General features: G+C 33.7%; 3 protein-coding genes across 6 annotated transcripts in view; 1 reads left to right on the top strand and 2 right to left on the bottom strand.

Annotated features, from left to right (window-relative positions):
• The window catches only part of LOC106153048 (uncharacterized), a 59,405-nt gene extending 53,113 nt beyond the window's left edge, over nucleotides 1–6,292 (bottom strand). The window contains exons 1-5 of one of the 2 annotated variants that reach the window (XM_087007980.1): nucleotides 6,087–6,292; nucleotides 3,373–3,447; nucleotides 2,840–3,020; nucleotides 2,528–2,578; nucleotides 2,019–2,077 (exon numbers count right to left, since the gene is read on the bottom strand). In XM_087007980.1, the coding sequence (XP_086864106.1) occupies nucleotides 2,019–2,077; nucleotides 2,528–2,578; nucleotides 2,840–2,942 (213 nt within the window). In that variant the 5' untranslated portion in view covers nucleotides 2,943–3,020; nucleotides 3,373–3,447; nucleotides 6,087–6,292. The remainder of the gene's footprint in view (nucleotides 1–2,018; nucleotides 2,078–2,527; nucleotides 2,579–2,839; nucleotides 3,021–3,372; nucleotides 3,448–6,086) is intronic. The other variant, XM_087007979.1, reaches the window with a different exon arrangement.
• A 3,726-nt stretch (nucleotides 6,293–10,018) lies between these two features.
• LOC106153027 (dolichyl-diphosphooligosaccharide--protein glycosyltransferase subunit TUSC3) lies at nucleotides 10,019–15,666 on the bottom strand. 2 transcript variants are annotated; one of them, XM_087008822.1, is made up of 11 exons: nucleotides 15,538–15,666; nucleotides 15,000–15,169; nucleotides 14,340–14,457; nucleotides 13,926–14,008; nucleotides 13,648–13,705; nucleotides 13,210–13,350; nucleotides 12,775–12,864; nucleotides 12,447–12,510; nucleotides 10,903–10,977; nucleotides 10,482–10,572; nucleotides 10,019–10,256 (listed from the first exon to the last, which is right to left on the bottom strand). In XM_087008822.1, the coding sequence occupies exons 1-11, from the start codon at nucleotides 15,610–15,612 to the stop codon at nucleotides 10,241–10,243; spliced, it is 981 nt and encodes a 326-aa protein (XP_086864948.1). In that variant the 5' UTR covers nucleotides 15,613–15,666; the 3' UTR covers nucleotides 10,019–10,240. The 2 variants fall into 2 exon arrangements, with proteins under 2 accessions (XP_086864948.1, XP_013382245.1); XM_013526791.2 differs by lacking the exon at nucleotides 12,447–12,510 and adding an exon at nucleotides 11,266–11,329.
• Nucleotides 15,667–15,891: 225 nt separating this feature from the next.
• The window catches only part of LOC106164768 (zeta-sarcoglycan-like), a 29,486-nt gene continuing 22,410 nt past the window's right edge, over nucleotides 15,892–22,967 (top strand). Inside the window, exons 1-2 of one of the 2 annotated variants that reach the window (XM_087008823.1) lie at nucleotides 15,916–16,014; nucleotides 17,853–17,998. The gene's annotated coding sequence lies outside the window, so the exon portion shown is untranslated. Of the gene's footprint in view, nucleotides 16,015–17,852; nucleotides 17,999–22,967 lie in introns of both variants that reach the window. The other variant, XM_013542783.2, reaches the window with a different exon arrangement.

Below are 22,967 nucleotides of genomic sequence, written 5' to 3'. Positions count from 1 at the left end.
AGCATTGTTTTGTATATACACCACAGCATGACTCTGTATGAAGTAATACAATCTTTAAAACAAATTTTCAGGCAGCCATTATTGCACGTTACGCAGGATGTTATGCAATTAATATTAGTATATTCTACAACATCCATTTATATAACCATAGTGCTTGTTAATATACAGTCTATACCACCTGTGTGATAACAATACTTAAAATGCCTCATGAATTGTCCCCGTAATTTTCTACGCTGCTGATTGTTCAGTGCTATAGAGTGCGACAGGTGTCTTGTCCCACTTAGCACACACACCACCTGCCTGCAGAATGATCTACTGTGCGCAGAGGATAAAGTATTGCAAATTGAGGGTTAATTCATTCAATGCTGAGCACCCTGAGGTTCTGAGGACACTAGAAATTCACTTCTCATACTGGAAACTATAGTAGAGAGTCATACTTTTTAATGTACTATGAAACTAAGGGTGTTGCTCAGGAAAAACTTTTTTCTGCTTATATTCTTATATGCCTTAAATTCTTACATATTTTGTCTTCCGATTGACTAAACACACCTAGAATATGAAATTTAAAATTCTTGATTTATTTATCACTCATTTGATTCAAATGTATCAGGCTAAGGCTAGCTCGGAATGAGCTGTTTGGAAATAAATGAGCCGAAAAAAAAATAATGACCACATTGGTCAGGTTTACATTATATTTATCAAGTTATCAACAATTAAGAACTTAACATTGAATCATTTTTAATGAGTTTGTGCAATGAAAAATACAACAAACAAATTTACATGAGGTCATTTTTCGTTCTAATATTCTATATTAGGTTTCAAACTCATCAAGTGCTGAGAAGTATTGATCAAAATTTTAAAGATTTAGGCTTCGTTCACATGCAATGTCTATTTTCTAAATTCTATTTTCTATTTGCGCTATCTTATGATCACGTTATGTGGCCTGAATATCCCGCCGCGTAATTACTGGCAGCGCGAGCCAGTTACTTATAGTAACTTATAGTAACTGGCTCGCGCTGCCAGTAATTACGCCGCGGGATATTCAGGCCACAGACCGTGATCATAAGACATACCGCAAATAGAAAATAGAATTTAGAAAATGGACATTGCATGTGAACGAAGCCTTATTTATTTTCAGCTGAGTGAAGGGCTACATATATTTCCTTATATCTTCATTTCACATAAAAATTCTCTTTTTTAAGAGGGGTACCATTTTCCTAGTCTTAAATGATGCAACTTGTTTTTGGGATAATCACAGGTTATCTAAAAGAGATTAACAAAACAATTAACAAAAGCCTCCTTAAATCAAAAATTGTTCTTTTATTTTATTTTATTTAATTTTTATTATTTTTTTTTAAATGTAACTCATCACTGAACTTCTAATGAAGAATGACTCTTTTTTATTTGGGTGCATGACATGACATTTCATGTAAGTCAAGTTTGCACAAATTAAATATTTACAAGGTAGACTGAAATTGTTTCACACCCCTTATTGTTTTCTTTTGAAGAGTGTTTAACCAAGCACAGAAGGGGACACCTTAGGACTTCATCTGTCATCTGTCAGTATAATGGACCTACTGCAACAGTGTAAAACAATTTCAGGCAATGTGAAAAATGGGCGCGAATACTTGAAAGGACTATATTGAATTAATTAAAAGAAGCAGGTGCATCAAAGGCATGTTCAAGTGGAAGACATCTGCCTGATTTGACACGACCGACTTATCTCTCCTATATGCACTGACTTGACGTATCAGTTCTAACATATCACAGCCTCAAGATATTTTATTTTCTTTCTTTTTTTATGTTTTGAGATGCCTCGGGGTAATATGTTCACAATTTCACCTTTCTTATAACAACTTATGTCTGAAAATTAACATATCTTCATTTTCATTCAAATTGGATTTTGATGTGGGTAAAAAAAGTCTTATTATTTTAAAATTTACATAAAATAAAATAAAATAAAGGGCTTGGCAATTTTTCTTTTAACAAATTAATGTTAAATGGGATCATCAGCTTACCTTGAGGTAGGAATTACATAGCTTATTTCCAACCATAAAAAGATTCTTAGCTTGTATGACTAGAAAAGAGAGAAAATTCCACATATTAAAATAATGCACTTTTTTATTCTTTCATATTTTACAACATACCATTGGCAAAAATCCATCATTCTACACACTGACTGCCACAACATTAATATATAAGTGATCTACAGTGATAAGTTTATCAAAAGAGAAGACTGTACAAATAAAAGGACAAAAACAAAATCCTATTAAAATCCATTAAACCTGCAAATAAGAACTGCAAATAATGGTCTTATAAATTACCCCTGCAAGTTAAAAGCAAAATAAAGATTTTCAAATTGGTGACAAGAACGTTCATAAGCTTGTTTGGACAAAATCTGATGATGGTTTACTAGTACATTTGATTTAATATGTCTGTAACACGATAAATAATTCAAAAATAAATTATAATGTGAATAACTTTCTTTATTGTACTTCAATTCAACAATATCCTGTTGTTAACTTACCATGTATAGTCAGGAGACCACAATTCATGTACACTGACAACTTTACTTTTCCTGCAAAAGAGAATAAGGAAAATATAGTTTCTAAATGACTGAGATATTTCAAGGTAAAGGTTCAGTAAAAACATGACTTACAGTAGATGAAAAGAGAATGGACCACAATTTTAGGAAATGTCATAAATTGTTTCAAAAGCATACTGTAAATGATACATTTTTAGTTTGTTATCCCTTTAATAATTCTTTTCAAAAATCCAAAAATCTGAATTTTGGGAGACTTTTCTCTCAACAATAAAATTTACTTAACCAGGAACTAACCTTTATAAAGTTGATAAACTGGCTGGTTTTCTTTCCCAGACCAAACCATATCTCTCTCCACAAGCTCCAAGTAGGGACGTTCTATTTCATCTACTTGATACATTTTGAAGCCTGGCTACCACAACTGTTGCAATGTCCTAGGCGCTATGATAATATCACATCCTTCAGTAATTCCAACTTTCTGCAACAAAACAGAAATAGATCACCTCTGAGAATCTATTATTCTGTTAAAGGAGAAACAATGGGATGGGTGTTTTTTATATGAATAAGAATATTGCAAAAAATAAAAATAATAATAATAATAATGGCCTACCAACAAAGGAATCTAGATTTGTAATTTAAAAACATTAAAAATATGTTTAATGGTGAAAAAGAAACTAAATGCACAATAAAAGTGACTTTTGTCTGTCAGGTTAAAAAAGTTTTATATCAGGCCCCTAAGCCAGCAATTCCAAATGATTGGGTGAAAGTTCTTTTCTGAAAAAAGTGGACTTTTTACTATAAAAACTTCTTGTACCATGATCAAATTTTACCTAGATTGGACCTTTTCCTATTAAAAGGGGCAGTTCTTTTGAACCCCAACCCCTCCTGGCTACAGGACTGTATATCTATGAAAAAGAATTATATTCTATATGCTACATAAAAAATAGTGTCTCAAGTTTGTTGAGCCTGGAAAACAGGCGGACCACTACAATTTATCATAGCCTAATTATTTCTTCACATCAACAGCTATTAATTGATTTCAAAAGTAAGACAGGATTTACCTCTAACATTCACCAGTTATTGACTACTGCTGTTAAGTAAATACTTAATCCAGTCTGCAGCATTCACTAATGACCAGATCATCCTGGTTCAGTCAACAAAGATGACCACTAAGTCCAGTCGGGACAGTTTATTATGGACAACTGGCTTAAGCCATGTGCCGACTTTGACCAGTCTAACCATGTTGTGAGAAGCATTCACAAATATTATGTAAACAGGTTACAGAAAAGTTAATCTTACGCAAAAATAAACAAAGACATGAGCAAAGATCGGTCAATAAATAGACAGTTCAATCTTCATTTATCATGATAGATCAAAAGTGAATAAGACTTATTGAAGAAAATCAAATTATTTTCATGATTTACCCTCCCTTGGCATGTTCCGTCTCTCTCTCTCTCTCTCTCTCTTTCAACAGGGTTATATATATATATATATATATATATATATATATATATATATATATATATATATATATATATATATATATATATAATTATTCAAAAAACAAAACTTCTATGCAAATTGACCACAGAAGTAAGAGATGACCCAAGGCTTTTAGGCAGAGAGACAAGAAAATAAACTTACTGGTACGTTAACCTTTCTTGACAGATTGGATATTTCATCATTTCAGTGTACATGCACACAATCTTTGATGCTGAGCATTGCACATGTGATCAAAATATGGTTATATTAAATGATATCAGTCAGAACTAACACCAATTTTACCCTCAACTAAACAGGTTGTTGATAAATGATGATGCTACCTCTATATTGTTCTAAGCACCCGGTCATGAATCTGCAGGTGTCAATGATCTTCACTGTACAACTTTATATTTAGCACACTGCAGGGAATATATAATATACTGTGAATGAAAATGTGACTGCTTAAAAGTAATGAAGAAAAATCTAAAGAAACATAATTTTTACAAGGAATAAAAATTTATATACTTGACAATTAATACACATAATGTCTCTGATACAAAAAGAAAAGAATACTTAATTTACAAAAAAATATATATATACACACACACACATATATATCCTGTTTGGCCAGTATTAACTGATTTCAATGTTCTGTCTAATCACCTGTAATCACCTGTGATCAACCCTACTGTTAATTGGCAGGAGGAAAGTAATGAGCTCTTTTACATTGTGAACACCCAATGCCAAACAATTACAGTGATCAAATACTACCCTATTCTTGTGGTCCATATGTCCAAACTTCAAGATAAAAATTAAATCTACACTCACGGTGTATTTTCAAAGGGTTTTTAACCCTTAAATGTTGTATGTATTTAATTTTAAGGATATCTCAAGTACAATAGCAGTAGCAACCATTTACCTGTATGTAGAGAGGGCAACTTGAAATTCCATCAACGTGAACAAGTTTCATACAAAAAAGAATGTGACAAAATTGGATCAGCCAAAAAAAAAAAAAAAAAAAAAAAAAAAAAAATCTTGGTTCCCTGATTTGCTTGAACATTCCCAGCTATCAATCTCCCAGTATCATTATTGGGCTAAAACTCATCAACCCCCGGGAGCTTTAACCATTCCTGCAGTGATGCAGTTTGTGAAACAGCTTAATTAACAAGCCTAAACAGCAAGAGAGTGGCCAGGACATATTTCTTTACACAGTGCAAACATGGTATACTATCAAGATATCTTTCTATCAAAACATCATTCAGTGAGACTTATCCCTCTATTAGACATTCCCTTTGAGCTGGTATTACTGCAATATGGTTACATTTGAACTGGGTAATCCTGTGAAAAATTTCCCTATTTCAGCAAGGGAGGAACATAACTTGTTGTCTGGTGCATTTCAGAGTTTGCAAAAGATTCAAATGTACGCTGTACATAATATCTATGCTGTATCATAAAACAATTTCTATCATGTGTCAAAGTCTGGTACTGTCTTTTTTGCTTGAAAGATTTCTTTTTATGTATTTAAACTACAATGCTTATGAGAGGGCTTTAAGATTTACTAGACTACAATGCACACCAGTCATTTTTTTCCATCATCAATGCGCTAATATATAGTAAAAAATGAAACTTTAAGAACATCATGACAGTAGATATTCAGTGAACTCTTATGAATTTTAACTCCAAAATATCGGAATGTAAAAATAATATTGATGACTAAATATATATGGTTTATTATCTGATAAAAGAATGCACTGAATTGGTCATGTTAAGTTTGACATAAAATCATCCAAGATGTTTTTAGGTTTAACTTATTCCTCTTTCTTGTTATCAAAAGGGTTAATTTTTTATTCAGAACATCTTAAATAATAATTGTATTACTTGTCTTTTAAAATTTCTTGTCACTAATTAACTAGGCAGAAAAAATCATTTAACAGTGAAGTTTCTTACCCTGCAAAAAAGAAATAATACTACATCACATCATGGAAATATAGTTTATCATATCTATGATATATTTCCATTATTAAATAAACTGTGCAAACATGAAAGTTCATGTGGTACAAACCTTTCAAGGGTATCTTTTCCAGTTTAACACTGTGGCTAGAAGAATGGTGGAAGTCAAAGAGGTCCAAAATGTCTGTAATTCTGGTGATACCAGCTTCCTGCACTACCAGTACCTGTCTTCCTCTCTTGTTGATGTGACAATGAACCTCCAGATTCAAATCTGCCGCTGCAGCTGTGACCAATCTAACTGAGCCCCCTACTACAGATGTCCCTCATATCTTTCACCATTAAGTCTCAAGCATAAAAGACACCATTTAACTCTTCTAATTTTCCTGCTTTATACTGTCAAATGAATTCAATGTTTTTGGACTCAAGAGGAAAAAGGTGACATAAAACAGCCCCTTTGAAATATTTGTGACAGGTGTTTTTAGCATCCCAGAGCTCTGTGGTTGAGGGTACAAGTTGAGTAAATAGAAGGCTGAATGGCCTGACAGCTGCCCAGCCGCTGAACAATGGGGGCTCAGTAGGATGGGGGCTAGCCACTGTGTCTGTAATCACTACCTTTAAGTTACCTAATTAATACTCTGTGTAAATATTCTATAGTTTTGCAGGACTTGATTAATGCGAGTAGAGGAAATAAAGTTATTGCATGGAAAATCAAGTTTTGAACTGCGTAAAATGAAAATTATAGAAATTCTGATTTAACAGTTTATTCAACTCATTTTGTTCTCTTTTAAGAATGAACTGTAAACTTATTTAATAGTGTATCTATTAATTACATAACTATGCTTGTAGTGTACCTTATTAATTAAATCACATAGCTGAAGATTCTTGTTTTGTCAATGCAAAAATTGTTCTTCTTGTATTAGCAATAAATATTATTTCCATTATCAAAGAAAAAATCTAAGTTACAGTATTTGAGATCTATTGATCATGCTTTTTTTTAAATTAGTAATTACAAAGGAAATATTGAGTGTGATTTAGTCTGTTTTACCCATTAACTCTTTAGACATGGACATGGGTCACTGGTTTAAATATAAGGAATGAGATTTAGCTGTTTGGTCAACCAGGGTTTTTTTTTTTTTTTTTTTTTTTTTTTTTTTTGTAATTTTTACTTTTTCACCAGTTTAAAAGGTATCATTTTTACTTTTTCACCAGGTTAAAAGGTAGCCTTTTGTCCAAAAGGCAACATGAACAGAGGTGAAAAGTATGGTGCTTCAACCTTGGATGTTCGTATTTGAATGGCATAATGGACACTGAATGCTTTTTATTAAACTGAGTCCACAGCATGTGGTTAACCAACCTGAGAAAGTTGGTTGTTTGTATTGCTTATACCATGGTAATATATTTTGAATCACCAAAAAAAAAAACTGATTTACTACAGTAAAAAAAAAACTTTGAAATTTAACCTTTCAATGGCCAACTATGCCCCACTCGCCCCTTAACTCTGAACATAACCCCTTCACCTTCTCAAAGAAAACAGTATACTGAAGAGAAAAACAAGCAACTTTTTAAAACAGTTTTTGTCCAACAACTTTTTAGAGTAAAATTTCCCAAGTCTTCTTTATATTTGCCACACAAAGTGGAATTTTTTCGTTTTTTTTCTTGTGCCACCTGCCTTTTGCAGAATTTTTGGCATAGCCAAAGTAATGTTTGAAATATCTTAATGTTTGGTTTGTGCTGTCAAAATTTTCAACAATGACACAAATCTCTTCACACTTTTTATCTCCAATTTCAGATTATGCCAATTGAATTGTGTACATTTACACCTGTATATCTTTTATTCTCACACCATTGATGTTTAATTATGATCTTTCCTCCTTCAGCATGACCTAATGAGGAAGTGTCACCCTTTTATCTGATTAAATTATTTGCAAAAGTAACACAAAATTTAAAATCTAAGGTTAAAATGCAGAACCGACTTCATTGGTGGTCACGCAGAACTTTTGGAATCCCTGGCACACCTTTTCCCATTTTTATTGTATAAAAAGACTTCCTATATAAATATTTTAAGTTATTCAATATTTCCACTACTCAATGAAAAAAAAAAATTTTGATCTCCCCTTTCTTACCTTCTACCAGAGCCACATATAATTATGTGCACTTTTATACAGCAGTCATTAATGTCATAAATATGCCAGAGACATATCTGTGAAGATATTGTGAAAAATCAATCTGTGACCCTGGTACAGGCTACTCCTTTCTTGTCACTTATTTGTATTGGATTAATATTTTTGTTGTTGATTTCGTTTTGAAAAGTTTTTCAAATCTGAATGTATTTAATTAAGGAAATTCTATTGCAAATCAGAGACAAACTTTTGATAAGGACATGTAAAATAAAAAAAAAAAGATTTTACTCCTATTCCTTGTTCTTTGACCTGCCAGGCAGTCCCATATAAACTAATACTCTCCAGTAAAGCCTCTTAACCCTTATAGACCCCAAAATTCGAACCAAAATACCTTCAAATACAACTGAAATTCACGGTATGCACCTCCCCTACCAGTAACACGTAACAGTGAGCCCAAACAATAATTGGTCTCTGTATTACAGATTAAATATATAAAGGACTCAATCTACCCAGTAATTGAACATATGGGTCCTTCGCTGACAGTCAATTATCAGCTTATCACTGCCCTGAGGTAGCTACAGGTACTCTCCATTCTGACACTGGACATAATAGAGACCTGCTCAAATCTATATATTATTCAACTGGAAAGACAGCGTATAACATGGATAATCTTACAAGGTTAAATAATAATGGTTTTTAGATCCATGGTTTTTCAGAATGGGATTATCTAAATCCTGGCTTATCTGGAACTGTAAGGATATATGACCCTTTCAATTTTCAAAAATTTTAATGGCCTCTTTTTAGAATCCCCCTACTGAACTACAATGCAATGTTTCATTGATATGTTTCTTTTACTCCTTAATGAGGCAATGCATAATTAGCTGCTGGAGCTAATGGACTCTTTAAAGGGACACAAACATTTGAACCCCTTTACCCAAAACTTCTCTCAAGTCTGTCACTATGAAATGATCATTAAAAAGTTGTGGGTTTTTTAGAAATTTTGAAGTGAAACACCAAGAAGTTTTTTCTTCAGTTGTGGGGTTTTAATTCCTTAAGAAAAAAAAATCAATTATTCATGGTAAATATAGCACAGCTGGTATAGTCAACTAAATATCACTAGATCAACTGGCATTTCCGAGTTTGACCGACAAGACGTACAGATACTGCAGAAATCCATTAATTGTCAAACATAGAAGCTGTTAGTTTCTTTTTACTCTTTATATGTTGATTAAGTGAGCTTGATAGACAGTTCATCATAAGCATAGGTCCCATTTCATAATTTGAATCAAAAATTTTGTCTCAGCCAAGTCTGCTACACTTTTTTTTTAACCAACTATATGTCTTGTCAACTTTGCAAGTAAGATTAAGTACTGGCCCACAAAAAACATCTAGTTGAACTACCTCCACTGTGAGTAAAAATCACTGTCAAGACAATTACTATCCTCAACTGTGAGTAAAAATCACTGTCAAGACCATAATTATTTGTTTTGGGTTAAGTTTTTTAACTGTAAAATAATAAGCAGTAAAGCCTCCTTTACACTGGACGGCGTCATTTCTACGTCTCATAATATGGTGCCAGAGGAAAAAAATACTTTACGTGTCGATAACTGGGTGATCACTGAGCATTCATTATGCAACCAAAGCAGTGCCTGTGCCTCCTTTTTACGACCACAGCGATGCCATTTTCAAGGTCGCACAAAAGATGCAGAAAGGACGCCTTCCAGTGTAAAGGGGGTTTACGGTAGATACCAAAGAGGGATTTCAGTTTAAGTTGACTGATTTGGGGTTCGAGTTTTCGTGTGAAATATGCACAGGTCTTGTAAAAGATCATAAGAATATTTCTTGTGTTGTACTGAGGCTATGTGAGTAAAAATCACATAAAAATACACGTTTATTTAAAAATAAAAATATCAGAAAAGTTGTTAAAAAGTATTTTATTAGTTACAGAAATCAGTTTTTAGCTGACTGCACTAACTGTAACAAATCTTCACTCAAATTTCTAGGAATCTCACCCGTACAAATATTATTAAATATGGGAAAGCCATTGTTCAACTGTGAGATGTGCATTCAAAATTTCATCACTTTTGTAATTTCAACAGTCATCTTTTCTCGCTTGGACTTTAAATAGATGTTTCTGTGAATGCCATTACTTGATCAGGAAACTGAAAGAAAAAAATGATTGTTAATTTTAAAAATTTGATTTATGAAAGAAAAGAGCACCAAGATAATGAACGTGTTAAGTTTTCAAATTATTTCATCTATGTATATCACAACCTGTTTACATGTGTCCTCTATTTTTTTTCAAATGTAGAACTGATGTCGAGTAAAAACATGACAGTTTTTGTGTGCGTTTGTTTGTGAAAAAATCAAAGATGAAATCTCCTCACCTGTATGGATAACCTTGATATTTTTGTCTAAATACTGACAACAACAAACTGAAGAACAGCACTACCACTCCTAGACCAACCAGAGCTAGAACTGGAAAAAATTTACATACTAGTATAAGACTTAAACCTTATCTTTATACCTTTTGTCAATGTCTTAAATATTTCTTATAAGACCAGAATATAAAAAGTTGCTATTTTTCTGGTGACGACTGTGATTTTTAGTACTGTGATTTAAAGTGGATTCAATTAGGATATTTCGGTTTATAATGACTAACAAGCTGGAATGTCATTACAAATTAGATTTGAATTTGTTTTAGAATGAAAAAAAAATAAAAAAGAATATAAATTCTGAAGGATAATGGAAAAAATCATATAAGTTTGATTTTGACCAATTTCACATTTTCACAGGACTGGTACTTACTTCGTTTCTTTCCAGCATCTGCTTTCATATGTTGCACTTCATTCATCAGGATAACTCCTATGACTACAGCAGCATCTGAACAGTAGGTTAAGGAATTCGTGTATCCATCACATAATATGCTGCAGCCACTGATTTGAAAGCAATTCCTCAGATATTTGGAATAGTTATAATCGTACTTATGAGTAACACATTATTTCCATCCTCAGCTTTGAATTGTAATATTGTTTCAGTTAAGAATTACATGTAAAATAAGTCTGAAGCAAGGCAAGAAAGCTTTAGTCAAAAAGCATTAAAATATTACAGTACTAATTCAGACACACCACTGCAAATAATGCATTCAGAGTAAACCAATAATAAGGATACTTAAAAATATGACAATATAAGTTTCCACAACAAACTGTCCTTGACTGCTGTTATGGACATACATCTGAAATTTGAGTTAAAAAAAAAAACAAAATGAAAGCACACTATTTAAAGGCTTTAAGGTGGCAAAAGCTACTTACATGATAATTGGAGGTGTTTGTGGTAAGGAAACACGGACACTTTACACAGTGAACTGGGTGTACCTTACTAATAACTGGAACACAGAGGCGATCAAAAACTCGAACACAGAGGCGATCAAAAGCGAGGACAGGCATAACCACTGCAAAAGTTTGTCACTAATTTACTTTCTCCCCCCCCCTTTCTTTAGCTTTACTTTCATTTTCCTGTCCTACACTTTTTGATGTCAGCTGCGATATAAATGTTGTGACAGCAATAGTAATTTACCCACAGTTCACAGTTAGGTGTCTACGTGTACCTACCTTGAATACAATTCTGAAAGAGAGCAATGCCTGCTTTCTACCACTATCTACAATTAACCCAGCCCTAAAGCATTTGAATGTCACTTGGAAAAAAAAAGCATTGCACCCTTTGATGGATTTCTGTCACTTTGCTCATCCCAAACTCTTTCTGGGTGAATGTTTTCAAAGAAGAAAAAAATCCAGAAATTTTGGACTAAAATTCTTTTGTAAAACAGGCCCCTGACCCCAGTATTTTTCTACAGTTAAAATCATTAAGCACGCAACCTATGATGTATTTTTGCCTTCTTTGCAGATGAAAATCAGTGAAAAATACAGAAATATGATATTGTGAAATGAAAAAAAAACAGGCAGTTGGATGAAACAGAAACAAGATTTCATCACTACTGAGTACAGGTGGCAATATGAAAGAAACAAGGCTACAGTACCTGTGCGGTTTCTAATTAAAATTTGTTTAAGCCAATCAGCAGAAAATTTTACCAAATTTAAAGTCAAATGTTGTGTCAAAATCATTAAAACTGGCATACTAAAAATAATCTTACTTTCATATTCTTTTTTGCAAAAATAAGTTACATTTAGTATTTGGTTAAAATATTTTGTAAAAAATATGCCATCATGAACGCTCATTCTGTTTATAGAAGCAAAGAAGACACAACATTTTTCACAATGTTATGGCAAAAGGCTACACCCCACTCTAATAGCTATATATTTTTAATTAAAAACTGTGTCTTAAGTTTAGGATACTTAAACACAGAACTATGTAAGTCTCTGCAATGAACTGGCCATCACTTCTGGTTACTATGTACCCCTATAATATCAAATATGATTATTTATATTTCATCAAAATCATAAGTGCACCAATGCACATAATTCTATTGATATTATAAGTTTAAATCAAAGTTTATCAAATACTAAGAGACTGCCAAAAAAAAAAAACAAAAAAATTCCATTCTAGTTGAACCCTGGGTTTCAACTGCTTAAAACGCTACATGTCATATAAACCAAACAGAAGAAAAACCCATTTCCAAGCTGTGAACAACAGGTGTGTGACACCCTAAATATCTCAACTCACTATCTGTCCAGTCTGTGGGTTCTTGTGCATAAATGGAGGTCCTCGTATGTGGTTCCACATCTGGCCAGAGGTCATGGCAAATATGATGGACTGAAATTGAAAAGATATAAATTGAAAACCAGATACAACCTACTTCACGTAACTCACCCCCAACTTACCCTGCTTTTCACTGTGTCACATAAAAACTTTGGAAATATCCAATTCCTAGACATGTTGAAAAATGTTTTAAACAGTCAGTCATACGAAACGGCAGTTATGAAATGTTTGTCAGAAACAAGTAAACTTTGCTGGACTGACTGTAAATTAAAATGAATTTTAATTAAAATTGTTGTCAGTTCCTTAGACTGACTGAACACAAATTTCCACCATTCCTTGAAAATTATATTGATCAAGACCAACAGGACCAACGCTACTAGCATGCCTTCTATTACTAACCAGGGATGCCACTCCCCAAGGAGTTTTATTGTACAAGAACTCCAAGTTGTTTCTCTTAAGGTAGAGAAGACCGCCTATCACTATGAACAACAGCAGGACACCCATTGTGCCAACATAATTAGGAGGCCGGAATACTCGAATCTGAAAGAGAAATTCATAAATTATAACCACAGTAGAACAGTAGCTAAAAATTACTTTTGATATAAGCACTAGTCTCATACTTCGTACTGCTGTTTTATTTTCCTTTTCTCAAATTTCTAAGTATTTTCATTGTAAAATTAAATAATCAATTAATCAGATATTTAACACCTGACTTCTTCGGTAAGCTTTGCATTTCTTATACTTGGAAAGAATTACACATTTTCATTTAGCAATTAGCAATTGATACCTTCTGTATGTTTATTTCTACAACACAATGATTTCTCAAATCTGACTTACATGTATGTCTGTCCTCTCACTCACAAACTTGGCAATCTGTTCAGCAGAGAAACCAATCCTAAAAATACAAGTATAATACAACTGTTATCATCAAGCACACTGATCACATCCCCCCTCCCCCTCCAGTTATGTCTCACACTCCTTTACCATCCTCACATATGTAAATACACATACTTTAAAACAAACAAATCTGCCACAGTGAGTGAACTCCCCTTTTGATCCCGACCCGACCCCCCCCCCCCCCGCATGCACGTATGCACACACATGCACACACACACCTGTGAATGTCCATTGTATCTCCCTTCTTTGGTTTCCCAGACGGTGGAAAGTGCATGAAGACAGGGGCAGAGTTCAATTTCAGCTGAAAAAAATATTAAATAAAAAAATGGTAAGTTGTGAATCCACACCACAGTTGCAGGGGCAGTTTTAATCACATTTATATTTTGTGAAAAAGTTTATATGATCTATTAATCTCATAGTGCTTGTGTTGCTTGAATATGCTATGCCTTTGTGTCACCCTGAAAATGCAAAATCAACTACTACTGAGTATAATTAAGATATAATAAATAATTTATTTTCTAATACCTTTTACACCACTTTTAGATCTTAAACAACTTTCCACTTAAAATAGCAATCTATTAGTATTATGATCAAAAGAAAAGAATTATTTTCATAATTTACTGTAAACTTACAGAAGTAAACACATCTGAGCCTTCATCAAAGTCCACCATAGCAAAGAACAAGTTGTTAGAGAACTGTTGGGAATACCTCCAGGAGGCAGCTACAATGTTGAACTCCTCATTGGCTTGTCTGGAAATGAAGGGATTGTGTTAGTTGAGATGGAGCAGCACAATACTGTATGATTGTGTTTAATGAGACAAGAGAACACAAGCATTGGATTGTGCTTGTGTTTAACAGAATAACAACAAAGATAGAACTGTTTCAAGTGCATCTGATACATCATGAAGTACTTTGGAAGACTCTGAACTCTTTATTGGATTGTCTGAAAATAAAGCGTGTTGGGCTGCATTTGTAGAAACATGTTGGCATAGAATTCCTAACGAAACACAACAATGGACTACACATTTCTGGTGCATCATGAAAAAGAAAGACAGTTAAGATAAAACTAAGACTACATATGAAGGATGTGGATAGTGATTTCTCTTTGTCAACTTAACAACATCATTTCCAAGATATGAATGCACATATACTATCAAATTAACAAATTATTACTGTTGATACAGTGCCTCCACATAGTAAGTCTTAAAAGAATCTTTGAATTTTTACACATAAGGAATGGTTTTATTTATCTTGAAGGTCAAACAATCTTCAAGCCAACTTCATTTACTTACTTGCAGACCATGCACTGTCTCTCTGGCCTTAATGCAGTCAACATGAGAATCACAGAGTAATTTTTGGGGACAGACTTCACATACTGGCGAAATTTATCCCCGTTGAGGCGCACAATGGGTCTTCTGTTACTCCACTCAGTCAACTTTTCTAACTTCTCTGCAATGACTTGCTTCAAAGAAAAAGAAAGAGAAGTTCAGAGATTAAAGTGGATATTTAAAAAAAATTAAAATAAAAATCAGGGACACAGCTTTACAGGGGACTAAGACACTACACTGATTTCCTAGTGATCGTATACCCTGGTTAAAGGGAAACAAAGTTAGGCATAAAGCCTGACATATTTTCCCTTTTATTACAATTAATTATAAAATGAAGCAGGTAGCTTGCACCTGCAAGCATCGACATTGATACTGTCACTTTGTCCGTGGTAGTGTCAAGCGCAGGGAATGCACTGTGAAAGTGTCACTACCTGCTGGTCCTGCATGGAAACAGGGTAAAATGAACACCTCAAATATTTCCCTTACTGATGTGGTTGCTTACCTCCTTCTTCTTAGCTGCACATTCTGCATATTGCTCAAAAATTAGGAAAATGCACACAAACAGTAGTGCCCTCATCTTTCCCGTGCAGGCCTGAAGCCGACTTGCTGTCGATTTCTCATTGGTTCGTTTCTGTAAAATTCATGATGACTAGCAAACTCAAATAGCTCATATTTGATATTATGGTGCGTATAAATGTAGATTGATATAACTTTGTCAATAAGTGATCAAAAATTAAAGTACCATATCTATTTTATTTCTCCAAAAACATTTGATTTTCAAGAGAATCGAAATATAGATCGATATAGGAACGCCATGTGGCTTGTCATGATTCATGCAGACAAATCAGAAAGCTAAGTGATATTGTCTGCGGTAACCGGCATCAAGGTAAAGGTCATTCTTCTGCAAGCGGCAACAGCAGTCTCATTTAGAATGTATTCATTTGTGCCTTGCGGAGTTAGGATCCGTTCGTAACAACAGGTAACGTTTCATTATAATTGTCTTAATATAGTCTGTCAATAGAGTCATTGAAATTACTTTTTTTGCAGTTCAATTTAAACTTAGTGGTATTTCGGCGTGTCATCGACCGGCTGTGACTTACCGCCTAGTCCAACTTCCAAAGCCCTTTTCATGCGGGGCGGTACACTTAACTGGTTCGGTGTAACCAAACTGAGGGTCCGTGTAACAGTCCGCACTTAGTTATAGTGGTTGGGTTTAGTCTGTCCTAAGTGAGTCAAATTTAGTGCGAGGCTTACACCTAATGCCAGTCTTCCAACTTCCAAGCAGCATCCTCCTGTGTTTGTTTCTAAATACCATATATACAGTCAATACTATGCCTCCTGAGGTCCTGTATGGAACGCCATTCACGCAAAAAATACACCACGCAATTTAAGAGTGTATTTTTTTTCAAAAGTGTATTTTTTTCTAACAATGTAGTCGGATCATTTAATAATGTAGTCCCGTAATCTTATAATGTAGTAGTAATGTATTTTTTTCTAACAATGTAGTCGGATCATTTAATAATGTAGTCCCGTAATCTTATAATGTAGTACTACACTTTTGAAAAAAAATACACTCTTAAATTGCGTGGTGTATTTTTTGCGTGAATGGCGTTCCATAGTCCTGCCATGCAGTCCTCAGAACCCGTGTTAAATACTGAAATGGTGGATTTGATGTACTACATGTAGTACTTAACCCCTGCGAAAATTTGTCTCATTTATTGCTCACTTACGGTTCTCAATCTGTCCTAGAACCTAATATTTTCCTCTTCTAATGAAAATGTTCTTAATCTGTTCCAAAATATTCCAGAAGACTTCCCAAAAACTGTTCTCGCACTGTTACATTCATTACAAAACAACATTAGAACAAAAATATATATAATAATAATAGTAATAATAATAATAAATAAATTAATTTATATAAATAAATAAATAAATACAGTAAATAAATAAAAATACACCAAATGTTATAGAATAGATTGAGAACTGTACTCAGTGAACATTAAATGAGACAAATTTTCGCAGGGGTAGGTCACTCAAAAATACCATCCTTTTTGTAAGCTTGGTATCATGGGATCTCCATGCGAACTTCATGTCCACCATCACTGGGTTCAACATGGGAAGAAGTTCTTGGTGTAAAGAGCCCTTTCACCACAATGGTTATGCTTGTTCAGTTCACAAATATAATTGTCAGACTTGTTAATTTTAGTTAGAATTTTAATGGAATTGCTTTTTTGTGCACTTGACTCATTTTATGGTCTCACAAGTGGACGTGTGCAATTTGAGTAATAAAAATTAATATGCACCTTGAAATAATGCAGCACAGAGTCCACCTTAGATAAGGAATTTGTATATAAGAAGTTCAGAAGTAATATCTGAGAGTTCAGATTGAGAGAGACATGATCATGGAATTGTGGATTGCGTTTAGCGTGTTATAAAAAGCCATCAATACATATGTATAAAAGCTTTCATTACATGGTGACTGATTATCATTTTACAGTTTACAGTTATGTGCACCTCACTATATTTCATGCATTATACTTGCATATATATCATAAAATGTAAATAGAAGTGCAAACACTTGAAACTTTCTGCTATTTATGCTGGAAATTCCAACTACTAGTAACCATTCCCATAAAGCTGTATATGTTATTTCTCAATAACTTAAAATGCCCATGAGCCATAGCACTCTTAATTTTCCTTGACAAGTTCATTAATTTCACCTGTCACTTATGATTTATATTTTCTTGGTACAAAAAGGAATCTATATTTATGTATTATCTTTCAAATAAGAAGATATATATTCAGTTGATGTTGTAGGTTGACTTGGAGCTTGTCACTTGAAACATGAGAAAGCATAGAGGAATTCCTATGAAGCATTCAAATTAAATGATTAAATGCCAAAGCATGTAGCAAGAAAAGAAGAATAAGAAGAAAAAATGACATAAGTGAAAAGCCAAGAAAGTGTATGTATGTTCTATAAGCTTCAAATCATGCTTATTGCACAAAATAATGAGTTTTGGCTAATAAAGAAAGTCAGAGTCTGTTCTTTTGGGAATTTTAGAGAAGAGAACCTAGTAAGTGAAATATCTGACTTGTCTAACCTAATGACCCCAACTAATCTGTCACATTTGATAAAAAAGCACACTAGGGAATAGATTGACTGAAGTAATAACATTTGTTAGGAATAATGATTAGGAGTAATAGTTATTGGCATATTTGCCAGAAAGCTCTCACTTTTGTGTTCAGTCTATTGAAGTTATATAACTGTATTAGTAAAACCAGATGAATGATAAGTATGTCTATCGAAAATCAGACCAAAACTGTGTGTGTGTGTGTGTGTGTGTGTGCATGTGTGTGCATGCATACTTACAGGTGAGTTAATGGATGGATGGACATATATACAGATCTGAGTGGATTTTAAGGTTCCTAGGTTACAGAAGGAAAAAAAAAAAAGATTCTCACCTAAAGTTAGTGAAAATTTTGTGTCCTATATTATTATTTGGCGTAAACTATTCTTCTTCACATCACTTAATAATTATCGATACTCAATCTGGGGTTTTATATTTCAAGACTAAGACGTGAGGGGGATTCCTTAAAATCTATCTAAGGTTATGGAAGGAAAAAAAAAATTCTCAGTTAAAATTAGTGAAAGTTTGTTCTAAGAGCTTTCAATCATTACCTAAGGTTATAGAAGGAAAAAAAAGATTCTCAGCTAAAATTAGTAAAAGTTTGTTGTACTAGTAAGAGTTTACAACCAATTAAAACCCACAATCTTGAACAAGTACTAGGATCCAATCATAGTCAAGTATTAGAGGTAAAATGTTGATGCTATATATCTTTTTATTGCTGGAACTAAAAAGTTCTACCCACTGTTTGCCCGTTTTTGCTTAGGGGAAATGTTATTGGCTCTGTCCAAAAGACGTCTGGTATGAAGTAGAACTGAAGTATGTTTGCATCTGCCTGTTTACTCTGTGTGACTTGCTAAGTGTATCACAGCCATTAACATTTAGGATGACATTTAAAGTCATCTTCTTCCCGTCTTGCAGATTTAATTTGAAATGTTAAATCCTTCATAAAGTTTCACCTACTGAACAAGTTAAGTTGACATCTTTAAGTGATATAACCAGGCATGTAGTCGCTATTTCAAAGCAGGGGTTCTTTTTTTTTTCATTGAAAAAAAAACAGACTTTTTCACCCCTTAATTGATCCAACTTGGGAAAAAACATAGACCCTAGATCAAATTTTGATGAAGAGAAGACCTTTCTGGCCAAAAGGGTGACTCTTTCGAACCCCTTGACCTCATTCCTATCTGAGGGAGAAGGCCTGGACAATATGGGCAAATAATTGTCACTTTTGATGCTGGTTCTTTGTTTGTCAGTTTTGTATATTGTAGGTATGAGTACCTTTGAAAAGTTATTTTTGTCTTTGACAGGTTAGGGGGAAGACAATCTCTAGACCCCTGCTCTCATTAGTTTGAAGTGAAGTTAAAAGAGTCTTCATTTTTCACAGGTTTGATCCACATGTTGCCACCTACCGAACCAATTTTCACTATAATCTTAATGGTTTTAATATATACAAAGAAAATAAATCCAATTTGATATTCAGCAAAGCCTTCACCTGTGTAAAAACATTAGAATGTATTTTCTACATGGCTTTGATTGGAATTTGTCATTTAATATTCCACTTTTTTTCTTTCCCTTTCTTTTCTTTTCTTTCTTTTCTTTTTTTTTCATTTTGGATAAGGTGTTTTGAGACTGGTTGAATTAGCCCCAACTTCACCTGTAAGAAATAATCTGCTGTTTAATGGCACCCCCATCATATTTTCCAAATATATGCTTGTCATCCAAAAGAGAATAAAAATCCATTATTCATTAAACTGCTGGCTTATTTATGTCACTCTACCCTGACCTGATTGTACTTGAAAATGGTTTGAAATATCAGTAGAAGTGGAAAAGTCGTTCTCAGCATCATGCCTAGGATGTAAAGAATAGGGGAACCCTAGATTATTTTTGCCCCCCTGCTGCATGGACATTTTTTTAATGGTTCAGTTATATTTACAGCACTGAATACATGAAATATGATTTTGCAGGCTCAGTGCATGTGTCTTTTCCTCCAGGGATGTAGGCCATTCTGTTTTGGAAACATGCTAGGGAAGATTTCTGATTTCTCTCCTCTCTTTACCTACCACACCCAGTCTTCACCCCTTGATTTTTGTGTAATTACTTCCACCATTGAGTTAATTTATTCATTCATTTACTTATTTATTTATTTATTAATTTATTTATTTATTTTTGCCTGTTTTGGTTTGGTAGGTGACAGCCTTAGACTGGGTTCCCATGCCTAGATCGATGCATCTGGATCGGTCTAACTCACTGGGGAGTCTCACTAAATTGCTATCAATTTAACCAACTTAAATGTCTTTCAGTTTCACGCCTACTGAATCAGCTAGGGGGTAAAGATAATTACCTCTTAACGGCGTTACTGACGTGACAGACATTTAAGCTGGTTAAGTTGATAGCAATTTAGTTAGACTCCCCAAGGAGATAGATGGATCCAAATATCTGTGGAAATGGTCCCTTACTCAAAGGGATTATGAAGGGATTCAGAAATGGACTTATTTATAATCCATTAGATTTTGGTGGTGGTCCATTTATATTTAAAATTTTGAGTATTGAGCTTCTTAGTAGAGGTCTGTGTTCTCTGAGCAATTTTTTTTTTTTTATGTACAGACACAGATGTGTCTGTACATATTGCCATCACCTGCGTCTGTCGTCGCCGTCGCCGATGGCGATGCCGATGCCGATGCCGTCGCCGTGCACTTTCCTTGTAAACACGATAAGTGGAAGGCAGTTTTACTTTTTGGCTTTATATTTACAGAGCTGATGAATATTCATAAAACGCAGGTCAAGTTCGAAAATCAGCATGATCGGGCCATTATTGTAGAAGTTATGCTGTTTTTTCACTTTTCAGCATATATGCAACCTTGTAAACACATTTTAAGGAAAACCGTTAGGCCTGTTGTCATGAAACTCACAGGAGTAATCAATCTTACTAAAACGCAGGTCAAGTTCGAAAATCAGCATGATCGGGCCACTATTTTAGTAGTTATGTGTTTTTTTCATTGTTCAGCATATATGCAACACTGTAAACACAATATAAGACAAGGCAGCAAAGCTGTCAAATGTACAGACAAAAAACAGGAAATAACTATGCACAAAATGTTTACAGGGTTGCATATTTGCTGAAAAGTGAAAAAACAGCATAACTTATACAATAATGGCCCGATCATGCTGATTTTCGAACTTGACCTGCGTTTTATGAATATTCATCAGCTCTGTAAATATTATGCCAAAAAGTAAAACTGCCCTCCACTTATCGTGTTTACTAAAACGCAGGTTGAGTTCGAAAATCAGCATAATCGGGGCATTATTTTAGAAGTTATGCTGTTTTTTCACATTTCCTCAGATTTCCTCAGATTTAATTCTTAGGCATGTTAATAGCCTTATTATTTAAGTAATAAGATACGTAAAAGTGTTTGTTTGACATTTCCTGCATCTTTACAACATTGTTAGTTGATTATGTAAAAATGATGGTAAACTTGTTATCGTGTATTGTGTAATAAAGTGTCAAAAATGGAAATAAACTCATATCATTGCAGTTTGTCGGATTCAATCATTCACTATGTTCAGAATCTCAGAATGGAAGAAATTGGACATTTAACACTGTTCTATTGATATTTTTCCCATCTCATCAATTTTCTTAGTTGATCTTATAAAAATGGCAGTAACCTATTAATTTTGTTTTATGTTAAAAAAGTGTTAAAAATGGAAATAAACCCATTTCAGAACAGTGCAGTCTTGTTTACATTTTGGCATTTTTAAGGTGTGACTTTGAAGTTCCATCGGCCTAAAAACCTTTGTTAGTCACGTTTACTATTTGTCCATGATACTAATATTTTATTGTTAAAAATTGATGATCATTATGCTGTTAAACATTATGTAATATTGCATCAAAATTTGAAAAAAACCTATTTTGGGCACTGCTCCCATGATGACCATTTAAGAAAAACCATGTCACTTACTGTTCTCAAACAGTACAGTTTATATGTACAGATGTGTCTGTACATATTGCCATCACCTGCGTCTGTCGTCGCCGTCGTTGCCGTCACTGTTGCTGTCCCCGGCGCCATGCACTTTCATTGTAAACACGATAAGTGGAAGGCAGTTTTACTTTTTGGCTGTATATTTACAGAGCTGATGAATATTCATAAAATGCAGGTCAAGTTCGAAAATCGGCATGATCGGGCCACTATTTTAGTAGTTATGCTTTTTTTTTTCACTTTTCAGCATAAATGCAACACTGTAAACACAATATAAGAAAAAACAGATAGGCCAATTGTCATTAAACTCACAGGAGTGGTCATTCCTGCTAAAACGCAGGTTGAGTTCAAAAATCAGCATAATCGGGCCATTATTTTAAAGAAATGCAGTTTTCTCACATTTCCTCAGATTTAATTCTTAGGTTTGTAAACAGTTTCATTATTGAACTAATAAGATACGTAAAAGTGTTTGTTTGGCATTTCCTGCAATTTTACAACATTATTAGTTGATTATGTAAAAATGATGGTAAACTTGTTATCGTGTATTGTGTAATAAAGTTTCAAAAATGGAAATAAACTCATATCATTGCAGTTTGTCAGATTCAATCATTCACTATGTTCAGAATCTCAGAATGGAAGAGATTGGACATTTAACACTGCTCTGTTGATATTTTTCCCATCTCATCAATTTTCTTAGTTTATCATATAAAAACGGCAGAAAACTGTTAATTTTGTTTTATGTTAAAAATTGTTAAAAATGGAAATAAACCCATTTCAGAACAGTGCAGTCTTGTTTACATTTTGGCATTTTTAAGGTGTGACTTTGAAGTTCC

Source organism: Lingula anatina, chromosome 3 (genome assembly GCF_051362555.1).
Source record: "Lingula anatina isolate TDL-2025a chromosome 3, LinAna3.0, whole genome shotgun sequence".
NCBI classification, from domain to species: Eukaryota; Metazoa; Brachiopoda; class Lingulata; order Lingulida; family Lingulidae; genus Lingula; species Lingula anatina.
The sequence above is the reverse complement of the archived record's forward strand: the minus strand, read 5'-3'. Positions and strand labels throughout refer to the sequence as shown.